The sequence below is a fragment of the Salvia miltiorrhiza genome, chromosome 2 (genome assembly GCF_028751815.1).
Source record: "Salvia miltiorrhiza cultivar Shanhuang (shh) chromosome 2, IMPLAD_Smil_shh, whole genome shotgun sequence".
Classification (NCBI taxonomy): Eukaryota; Viridiplantae; Streptophyta; class Magnoliopsida; order Lamiales; family Lamiaceae; genus Salvia; species Salvia miltiorrhiza.
Window position 1 is genome coordinate 51,757,975 of NC_080388.1, and position 11,813 is coordinate 51,769,787.

Genomic DNA, 11,813 nt, shown 5'->3' on the forward strand with positions numbered 1-11,813 from the left:
TGCACTTAAATAATTACATAATTTGGTTATTAGTTAACTCATAGAAAATATGAACAACAATTGAAAGAATAATAATTAACACTGCAAAAGAACAACTTCCTCAAAATCAAATAAACATTAAATCGTTTAAAAAAAATCAAAAATAAATAAATGAAATTAATCAACTAAAACAGAGAATAAAACTAAATTAATAAATACCTTCAGTGTTCATCGTGTATAAATAACTGCTACTGACTTCAATAAAAATTGATATTAAGAATATAAGATATTAAAAGTATGGAAGAATAAAGAAGACTTGGAGAAAAAATGAGAGAGAATTAAGAACAAAAAATAAAGAACACAAAAAACCTAGACGGAACGTGCAACAAAAATAAATAATCATCTTTCATTAAAAAATAGAAATCTTTTATAATTATAACTCTTTTATTAAAAACAATTTAGATCAAAAACGAAAATAAAACTAATCATCTAACATGATTAATTAAGTAAACAGTAAAAGACAAATATAACCTTTTACTAATTAAAAACAATTAAAAACGGAAAAGTCAAACTAATACCACCATTTTAGGCGCATGATTTCTCAAATTAATCCTAACCACTAGATCTTTAAATTCAAAAGCTAAGATTAGGTTCCTAGTTCTCATTTTAAAAGAGGTCTCTTCCTATATATATATATATATATATATATATATATATATATAGCATATTCTTGATATTGTTAGACAGTGATGTTGAGTAATAAGAATTCAGAAGGAATTAACATTTTGTATCCCGAAACTGTTGAGAGAGAGAAAAGTGCAAGTGTAAGGTATCAAATCTAGAGCGCAACTGCCACGAGCTTCGAACATTCTCATCTCCGAAACAGCTTTCGTCTTGCTAGAATAGTGGAAGAGGAAGAAATCTCCCCACGCCATCGAGACGTCGCCATCTTCGAACATTTTTATAGGTCGAACATCACATTCCCCAATGAAATCCTCAGTTTTGGCCATCACATATTCTTTGGTCCAAGATTTCTCATCTCCGTATTCCTTCTCCAATCACACCACAATCTCGTCTTCAGATGAATTGTCGCAAACACACAGCTTATCTTGGAAAGCAAACACGCCGGCCACGGGCCACCGCTGAGTCCGCAGAGGAAGAGGCGGAGAGATGATGCTAAAAAGTTCGGTTTCAAGGTCAAAGCAAGAAATCCACGGCTTGCCGTTTGAATCAAACACCAGCCAGTGAAGATTCCCATTCAAAAACTCCCCGATGGAGCCATTACCGTACCGCAACGGAGCAGAAGAGGCTACACTCCTCCATGATCCCGTTCCGAGGGTGTACACGTGGCACTCGGGTATTTCTCGACCATGGAAAACCCTAACCACCTTATGTTGGCCGGTTATTCTGCTCGCTCCGAATCCGAACGCTGCTACTTGAGGATACGTGTAGTCGAACTCTGGAGGTGAGTGGATTTCCATATATTCGCGGGTGATCGGATTGCATATGGAAAGACCATGAGGCCTGAGGCTTAGATCGCGCAGGACAAGGAAGCCATTGGCGGAGCCTTGTATCATTCCACGACAAGGGGGCATGAAGCTCGTGAGTAGCTTGTAGTGCTGATCATCATCTTCGAATTCGTAGATATCGTACAACTCTGAGGTGATCTTGTACTGGAAGACGGCGAGGGCTGGTGCGGATGTCGAGAGATGGTGGGTGGCGAATTCGTGGGATCGGAGAAGATGGAGCCATGGCTTGCACACGGACTTGCATCGGATGATGGTTGGGATGGGGAGTCTCGAGAGGATGTCGATGATGATGTCTGATGGTAGGTTTGTCAACAAATCTGATTGCTTCATTTTGGTGTGGGATTCTAAGCTCTAGGTTGTGGTAACCAGTTTGTTAAATAAATGTTGTGCCATTTATTGGAGAATTGATTACAAAAGTATGGATCGAGAAATTCAAGACTCAGCCGTGCTCTTGGAATGGTCTTTCTCTCAGCTTGAATATTCAAATTAGTTGAAATTTCTCCGCACGCCAACCAATTAGACCGCAACGGATTAAATAACCACTTAGCTAAAGTAAGATAATCATGTTCAATTAACCATTTCGTGTGTAATAATATCGTCAATACATATAATGTTCAAAATCAATATTGACATGAGGAATGAGAACTGATTTTGGTAAGAGTGTTTCTTCAAAGGTAAGTTTTTTTCTTTCTGCAAAGTGGTTTGGTAAAATTAGATGCATATAAAGGGCAACATTTTTCTGAAGTGAAAGTGTTACTTGCCTCACTCTCCTTTCTCCCATCTAAAATCTGAGCTTAAAATTAGTTTATGGACGGAAGAAGACAGCAAATCGTATTGTTAGCACAAATAAATTGTGGCTAATCATGCACATATGCATAACATAATATATCGATATATAGATTGGCATTTAGAAAATGCAAACAATCAAATTAAGATTACTACATTCTCCATCCCCAAACTTCTTCTGAGTGAAAGAAAGGTTGGAGTGAGAAGCGTCAGATCCATAGAGTAATATTCTTCCCCTGCACCAAGCAGTTTAATTTCTTTAGTGGTCTCACTCTCCTTGGAGTAGTAGATAAACATCGTCTCGTTACACAAGATCAAGAGGTCGCCATTACTGAGAAGCTTGATAGGCTGAAGAAATCCAGTATCGAATATATCAAAGTCAGGGTCTTGGCAGATCACATACTGCTTGCTCCAAGACTTATCGACTTCATAATCCTTCACCAACCAGATATTAATCTTATCCTCAGCCGCATTCAAGTTGTGAAACGATTCTTCACAAAAACAAAGGCAGTCCCTCACATTATACAAGCGCCACGGTTTTCTGGAACTCCCAAGAGGAGGAGCAGGAAATGTGCTGAAACACTCTGTTTCAACATCGAAACATGAAATCAAGTTGGTGTCAACTGACCCCGATGATACTAACCAATGCAGGTTGCCATTAACCAATACACCAAAGGAGCCAGAACCAGAAGAGTACTGAAACGGCGCAGCTTCAACGCGTCTACACGATCCCGTTCCAAGTGTGTATACATGACAGTCGGAATTAGGGCTAATCGAGACCACCTTATGCCGGCCAGTTACTCGGCTCGCCCCAAATCCGTAAGCAACTCCTTTTGGAAGCGAGCGGAGATCGCAGAGTTCACGAGTGAAAGGATTACATACATAAACATAATCGGGATAGAAAGTTAGAAGAAGTAAACCGTTAGCAGAGCCCCCTATTGTATATCCATGAGGGATAGCAGACTTGGCGAGTGGATCGCGGCCGTGATCGAGCTCGTCTTCTATTTGGAAGACTTTGCACCAGTTCGAATCATCTTCTATCGTCAGCGCAGCTAGGGCAGGGGCGGATTTAGAGAGATGGAAACTGACAAAATCATCAGCCTCAAGAAATTGGAGCCACGGCTTGCAAACACACTTGCTGATTGCAATGGCTCGAGGAGGGAGTCTTAAGATAATGTCGAAGCTGATTACTGATGGTAGATCTCCGAGGAAATACTGGTTCATATTTTTACAAATTTGGAGAGCTTCTACGAGTAAACATATACATTAACTCTTGAGATCTGTTTCGAACAAATCTTGAGAGCAGATCAATCTGATAATAATTTGAAGCAGAAGATGGAGTGAAGGGTGAAGCGGTGGAAGCAGATTGGATGGGAATGGAGGGAGGCGGCAGGAAATTAAGGGAAAATGAATTGGGGTTTCTAAGATTTGGGTGGAAATGATCTAGTAGTAGTATTTATTCCCTTCATCCCGGCCAAGACACTATATTTGCTTTTTGGCACGGGATTTAAGAAGTTGTAGATTACTCCCTCCGTCCCAATAAAAGTGGTCATATTTCCTTTTTGGGTGTCCCATTAAAAGTGGCTACTTTCTAAAAATGGCAAAAGTTTACTTTAATTAAGTCAACAATTACTCACTAATTTGGTCAACAATTGAAGGCCACTTTCTAAAAATGTCAAAATTACTTTAATTAAGTCAACAATTACTCACTAATTTGGTCAACAATTGTAGGCCACACTCTATTAAAACATATAACACTCAATTTCTTAATCTTCGTGCCCAAAAAAAAGTGGCCACTTTTATTGGGACGGAGGAAGTAATATTTTAAGTGTGTAATAATAAAGTGATAAAGTAGGAAAAAGAAAGTAATAAAGTGATAAAGTAAGAAAAAGAAGGTAATAAAGTGATAAAGTAGGAGAGAGAAGGTAATAAATAAATACTTAATTAGTGTTAATTAAGTGTTTAAAATTCCTTATTTTTGTCAAATATAGAAATGTAACATCTTCATTGGGACGGCCCTATATAGCATCTTGGGCGGGATGGAGGGAGTATTATTTAAAGTGAGCAGTTTTTTTTTTTTTTAATGCTTATTTAAAGTGAGTAGTGGTTTCACATTTTCTACACACTCACATTCGCACCAAAATAAATTTCGTTCCATGTGCTTCAATATTCAAGGCAGATTTGCAAATATCGGCTATTTATCTTCATTCCATGTGTTTCAATATTCGAAGCAGATTTGCAAATATTTCTCATTAATTAGCCCATCATTTGAGGGGCTCAATACAGATTTGGGCTCCAAGATTTGAGCTAAACTGGAACTCAAATTCAGTCTAAGGGCCAGTTTGATAGGGTGTACTACGTGAGTTAAACTTAATTAGTATTTTTATAGAAATATGAGTGTTTGATAGGATTATTACATATCAGTCTTGGCCCGTAAAAAAACTAAGGCCCGCACTTAATATACTGTTCCTTTGAGAAATTGGATCTCGCACCTCCCCCAAATTAAATTATACTGGTTTGTATAGTAACAAATATTAATTTTGTGTTCACAAATTTATCCCCCTCCTCAACCCAACTTCAAAAACGAAAAAAGCCAATACTCCACCGTTTGATAGGGGCTATTAGATTAGATAAATTGTATTTCTTACCTTTTCCTTCCGTTTGATAGGCATTTTATATAGTACTCCAAGCCCGCATGTTTTTCACTATTACTATGAAATTACTAATTACACCAAAGTGGTGGGATAACTTATCTCTCTACCTAGATAAGAAGAAAGGGGCGTGGGTTGGGGGTACTGGTGTTGGGATTGGGATAATTATTTTTATATTTTTTATTTGTTTAGTTTATTTATTTAAATATAAGGTTAAAATTGTAATTTACTCTTTTATCTATAGTTGTATCTTTTATATCAAACAATAATATTAGTTATCTTAGTATATATATCTTATTTATCAAACACCTATAAAATATTAACAATCTCACCTAATCTATATTATTTATCTAAGTTTTATTTATCATCCCTTATCTCAGGTTGTGTATCAAACACACCCTGAAAGTTATTTGTATTCTTCGCAACTGGATCAACAAAGCTTTTTCTTCTTCGTGCGCTTGCGATTGTTCGACGGTGAGTAGCGCTTCTTCTTCGTGCAAATTCCAGCCTAGCATCGCCGACGATTTCAGCCTTCGACGACCAGCTACTGTCGCCTAGCCTTCAATGACCAGCTACCATAGTAAATTTATTTGTTAATTGGTTTTTTTTTTTTTTGAGGGACTTTGTTAATTGGTTTCGTGAAATGGTTTGTGGGGATCTGATTGAGAGAATTGATTTTTGTGAGTTTGGGATCAGCAATTGGAGCCATGGCGGTGGTTTTCTTGTGAAGAAAAAAGGGCGGGGGTTTGGGGGGGTGAGCTTGTGAAGAAGAAAATGGGGGACGTGTTCTGGTTTTCTTGTGAAGAAAATGGGGTTGGGGGATGAGCTCGTGAAGAAGATGGGGGGGGGAGGGGGGCACGTGTTCTATCAATAAATTGTGGGGGTTAGGGACTTTACACGTTTGTTGATAAAAATTTTTTTTTTTTTTTATATATTTCTTAAAGTAAGGTTAAAAAAGTAATTTACTAATTTAATTTTTTTTTGGGCAAAATTTGTTAATTTAATCTTAAGTTATATATTCTCTATCAAACAAAAAAAATAGTTATCTCATTGATTCTATTTAACTATCAAAGACAAATATACGATATTTATCACTCATTATCTAAGATATTTATCTTGACTTAAATTATCTTGCCATATCTATATCTATATAAAATGTGGAGCCAATATGCCTATACTATTTTCCCGCCCAAAGTGTAGCATTAATTTTAACCTTAATTTACACAATTCAGTATTAGTTTCAACATTTATTTACATAATTAATGCTGATTTTTATTTATACTAGCAAGTTCTATTTCTGATCTATTAAATTACGACTATAATTTGTTCTCATTTTCAATATAAATGCTCAATTGAATTAGCATATATATTTATGTTAAAATATTGGATTTCATAAGAATTAATACTACAAAAGTATAATGATATTTTTTTGGTAAAAAATAATCTCTCATATAATACACTAATAACATTAGGTTCTTAAACCACATTAATTTATTCTAAACTTAATAATTATCGTCAAAATATATAAAAAAATGTTTTTGTGTAAAATGATTATATGGATAGGAAGTTAGTTGAAAATATGTTCAGTGAGACATAAATAAAATTAAAAAATATTTAATTATTTATATAGGTTAAAAGATTAAAAAAAATAAAAAAATCAATTTCACCCTAAAATTGAAAACGATGACATTCAAAAAATAGTTAAGATGGAGTTTTTTTTTTTTTTTTAGGTAATATGCATTTTCTTCATGAAATTAGCTAGATGATAATTGTTAAATTGTTTAGGTTTTGAAACAAAATAATCAGCAACACTAATTTGTCGTTTATAAAAATAGGTAAACAATTAATCAGAACACAAAAACTTAGGTGTTATTGGGTGCACTATAGAATCGGGTTATACCCGCAATCAGACTTTAACCTGCATTTTGATTCAAATCATGTAAATGATACTATTCAGTTATACAAATCTCACTGCCTATAATTGACATTATTCAGTTATACAAATTACACTATGACATTTTGAAACATTATAGTGTCATTTACAATTTTATGATGTCAATGACAGTAAGTGTCATTTATATTTATGAATAGTGTCAATTATACACAATGTCATTTACAATATTATAATGTCAATTATACGTGGTGTCATTTGTATAACCGAATAGAGTCAATTACAGACACTGTCATTTATATAACTGAATAGTGTCATTTACAAAGTTCGAATCAGGAAGCGGGTTTGTATTTGAGCGCGGGTCAGAGTTTGAACGCGAGTGCAACCGTCTAATCAGAAAGCTACATTTATATATAAAAGCAGATCATGTGTTCATTGAAAAAATTGTAAATACATTATTTTTAATGGCTATGATAAAATCAACAACAAAATTTGTTTAATTTTATGGATTTCAATAATAAATTATTGTTTGCATAATTATTATTAAATTTTAAAATAAGTGTATAAAATAAATGATGTGTACATAATAGTGAAGCTTAATAAATATGATCGTAACTCATCGTTTAGTTAATTTCACTTTAAACTTTTTTTTCGACAATTTCACTTCAAACTATTGATATAGTATATGATTGGTGATTTCATGTCACTTACAAAGATATATTCCTAAATTTATACCACTTCAAAAAAAAATATTAACTCATCACAATCACATTATTTTTATATAATATATAATTTAATACTAATATAAAATAAAAAATATAATAATTTTTTTTAAAGAAAAAAATAAAAATTATAATATCTAAAAAAATATAATACCCGTGCATCGCACGGGCAAAATACTAGTCCTAATAAAACTATCAAACGGGGCCTAAATATTGGTTATAAAGTACTCCATCCGTCCACGAAAGAACTTCATATCTTTTTTTTGGGACGTCCACAAAAAAACTTCCTATCTATTTTTGGACTATATCCCACCACTTAGAATTACTTACTTTTTACTTTTTCACAACTCTCAATATTAATTATAACACATTTTCACTACTCTCAATACACTCAACAACTTTTTCTCTACTCGTAATACACTCAACAACTATTTTCTTAAAACTCCTGTCACTCCCTCCTAGGAAGTTTTTTCGTGGACAGGGGGAGTATAAACTAAACCAAGATGTGCCAATTTCACTCGGCAAAGCTCTACAATTTCTCTAATGCGCACTTGAATTCTTTTCGTTTTAGGATACATTTACTTTGATAAATAAATTTATTATGAGAAAATGATAGATAATATAAATTTATATCTTTAAATGTGTCTTTTCTTTTTCACATTTTATACAAAAGAGCAGTTTATTATTTTTCATTTCTTATTTTCACTTCAAGAATGAATAATATTATCTTTTCAAAAATGGAATTCATCCTTGAAGTGAAAATAAAAAATGAAAAATTGTGAATTTCTCTTTTGTATAAAATGTGGAAAAAGAAATGAAGAATTTAAAGACATAAATTTTTTTCCCTCATTTCCACCCAAATACTTAACAACTGTGATACCAGAATACCTCGACATTAATATGATAGTTGTATCTAGGGCTGTAAACAAACCAAGCCGCTCGCGAATTATTCGGAGCTCGGCTCGAAAATAGCTCGTTCAAGTTCGTTTAAAGAAGCTCGTAAAATAAACAAACCAAACTTGAGCTTAGTAGTATTCGGCTCGTTAGCTCGTGAACATGTTCGTCAAGTGATTCAGTTTGAAAAATATAAATTATTAGTAGACACAACTTATATTTGTATTAAATCTCTAATTAATTTTGTTTGTTATAAGAAAATAATTAATATATTTATTATTTTGAATAAAATAATTTATTTTTAAAATAAAATAATCAATATTTTGAATATAAATATAAATTTAGAAAGTTTGTATAGGCTCAATTAGGCTCGTGAGCTGCTCGCGAGCCTCAAAGTATTCGGTAAGTAAAGTTCGGGATTTGATTCAATACTAAACAAACCAAACTTGAGCACACCACTATTCGGTTCGGCTCGGTTCGATTACACCCCTAGTTGTATCTGAACAATAGATGTGCATTATATGGTACAATCCATTGGTTGTCTAAGTCTGCATTTCAAACACGTACAGTTGATCCATTTTTTCTTCTTCTGTAAATTGGATATCCATCTTTACCTTGTTGTATGCTTTCATAATATTGTCGTGGATAATGGAATTTGCATTTTACTTTCACCATATAAGGATTATTTAGATTTTTCTCTCCACAAGGTCTATGCATCATATGTATTTTCACCAATTCAAACAATTCAGACTTGTTTTCTTGGTCGGGAAGTTCGGCACTTACAAATTTATCTATTTCACTTGTTGTATTCAACTTATACTCAGACTTAAAAATTATCAACATATGGACATGTGGTAACCCTGTTTTTTGAAATCCAACTCTACATCAACATGTGCAGGTACATGTCCAAAAATTTCCCTCTTAAATAATTGATTTTTAAAGTCTTGCAATTTTGCTCGAAATACTCATGTAGTTAAGTCTGGACGATCTCGAGCTGTTTGACCATCATATAATGCTTCTTGTATTTCTTTCCACTATGGATTGCAAGTCATTGTAATGAATATATCTAGTTTCCCAAATTTTTGTACTAATGCCAATGCATCAAGATATCTACGATGCATATCTCTTGGTCTTCCTATAAATGTTGTTGGTAGAACAATTCTTTTGCTAACTTCATTCCCTCTTAATTCTCCATTAAAGACACTATCCACAATTCCTTGATACAATTATGCTTTCATACTTGTTTGTTTTTGACGAAAAAAATCCAGTCTTGTTGTTTCCAATTTTAGATACATATTCATTTTATATTGCTGTAATAAACTTTCAGCTAATAAAAGTATGCATTGTCTTGGATTTCTAATCTGTATCTTATAGCAAATATATTCTCTGCACGATACATTCTTAACGTTTTGTCTTCTAACACCTATAAATATAGAAAAATACAACATAAAAATAAGAAAAGTTATATTATAGTGATTAGTGAAATAAAATAAAATATAACAATATGAAAAAATAAATAATTATGTCAACAATTCCTTAATTATATAAAAGAACCTCAAACCAATTAACAACCCAAAAAAAATTCCATTCAAACTACGTTTAGAAATTTAATTAAATGTATTCATTACCACATAAACACTCTAAATAGAAATAAAAACGTTATAAATTCATGTCATTCATATACCGGTAGTTAGTGGCAGTGACGTAGCTAGGGGTTCCAATGGGGGCACTGGGCCCCACTGAAAATTTTCAAAAAAATAGTATATATATATATATATAATGTATTTCTTTATTTAGAATTTAAATGAAAATTCATTTTATTTTGTCATATCTTATTGTTATTTTATATATTCTTTATTTTTTATAGGGTGGAATTTGATTTAAATTTGTCTATTTAAACGCAATTACTCATTAAAAAATAAATGGGCATTTTCGTAATGCAATTCAAGAATTAAAAAAAGAAATAGAGGGGGGAGGGGCCTGCTTAGAAATTAAAATTACCAAATTAATTAGGTTTAAAAAGTTCAAAACAAAAACAAAAATAAGTAAAAGGATCAGAAGCCCAAATTCCCAAATGACAAAATATGCGTTTTTTCTCTGCTCACTTTTCTGCTTTTCAGTCAGGGAGGGTCTTTGACCAGCTGAAATGCATTGCATTTCTACTATCGAAATAGTAATCCCAGACGCATTTTATCCGTTAAATTTGTTAAAATCTTACACCACACCACAAGTCTGTAATTGGATATACTAGCTCCCAAAAAACCACTCTCAAATCAATCCATCGAAGAAGATGGAGCCAGAAATGTACCGTTAGAAATCACGAGCAATATCCTCTCAAGGCTCCCTCTTCGATCAATTGCAATAAGCAAGTGCGTTTGCAAACCATGGCTCCATCTCCTCGAGACCGATGATTTCGTCAAGTCCCATCTCTCTAAACCCGCCCTCGATATCCCTTACAGTCGTGGAGCAACAATAGTGGAAGCTACCACTGCTAATGGGTTGCTCCTTATATTCTCCAAGCCCGAAACTCTCTACATATGCAATCCTCTACGCTGCCCTCAAGAATCCAGCCATACACATCGCTGGATTTGTAGTGAGCAAAGTAAGTGGGCAATATAAGGTGGTGTTCCGATTGTCATGTATACACCCTCGAAACAGGACACACATGGAGGCGCGTTGCCAAGTTGGGTCATTACACATTTTTTGACCAAGTATCCGGTATGTGTAACTTGTGAAGGGCAATCTCCATTGGACTGTATCGCGACGAATTTGTTGTTTTGATGTTGAAACAGAGTGTTTTAGCAGCTTATCTGCGCCTCTTGGAGGTGGAGATGTGGACTTGTCTGTTTTGAGGGACTGCTGCTTGGGATTGGGATGAAGTAATTGAGATATGGTTGATGAAGGAATATGGAGTCGAGGAATCTTGGACCAAGGATTATGTGATGATCAGTTGCCGCCTATTTACTACCCTATCAAAGTTTTCAAAGATGGAGACATCTTGATGTTGTGGGAATTCAAGCTGCTCATCTATTACTCCAACACCACCAAAACTACTCAACAGATCGGTGTATTTGCAGGGGATAACCATAACTATATCTATGCCATGATTTTCACTCCAAGTCCTTTCTCACTTAAAACTTTGGGATTGGAGAATGTAATCTCGTTCAACTGATTTTGTAAGTTGATATGCATTTGTGTTTTCGAGAAATTGAACTGATTGAAGATAAAACAAGCAGATTCAGCAACGCCAAGAAAACTCGAAAATTTACCCGTCCGATCATTTTCGAGAAATTTCATGAGCAAAATTCAATAAATCTTTCCCACATGTAAATAATATGTAGATGCAAATAAGAGATGTGTA

General features: G+C 33.9%; 2 protein-coding genes across 2 annotated transcripts; both read right to left on the reverse strand.

Annotated features, from left to right (window-relative positions):
- Positions 1–698: 698 nt before the first annotated feature.
- On the reverse strand, positions 699–1,963 carry LOC131010100 (putative F-box protein At3g16210). Its single transcript, XM_057937499.1, has one exon. It carries the CDS (start codon positions 1,836–1,838, stop codon positions 1,038–1,040), a length of 801 nt encoding a protein of 266 aa, XP_057793482.1. The 5' UTR covers positions 1,839–1,963; the 3' UTR covers positions 699–1,037.
- Positions 1,964–2,432: 469 nt separating this feature from the next.
- On the reverse strand, positions 2,433–3,518 carry LOC131009699 (F-box protein At3g07870-like). Its single transcript, XM_057937111.1, has one exon. It carries the CDS (start codon positions 3,516–3,518, stop codon positions 2,433–2,435), a length of 1,086 nt encoding a protein of 361 aa, XP_057793094.1.
- Positions 3,519–11,813: the final 8,295 nt, after the last annotated feature.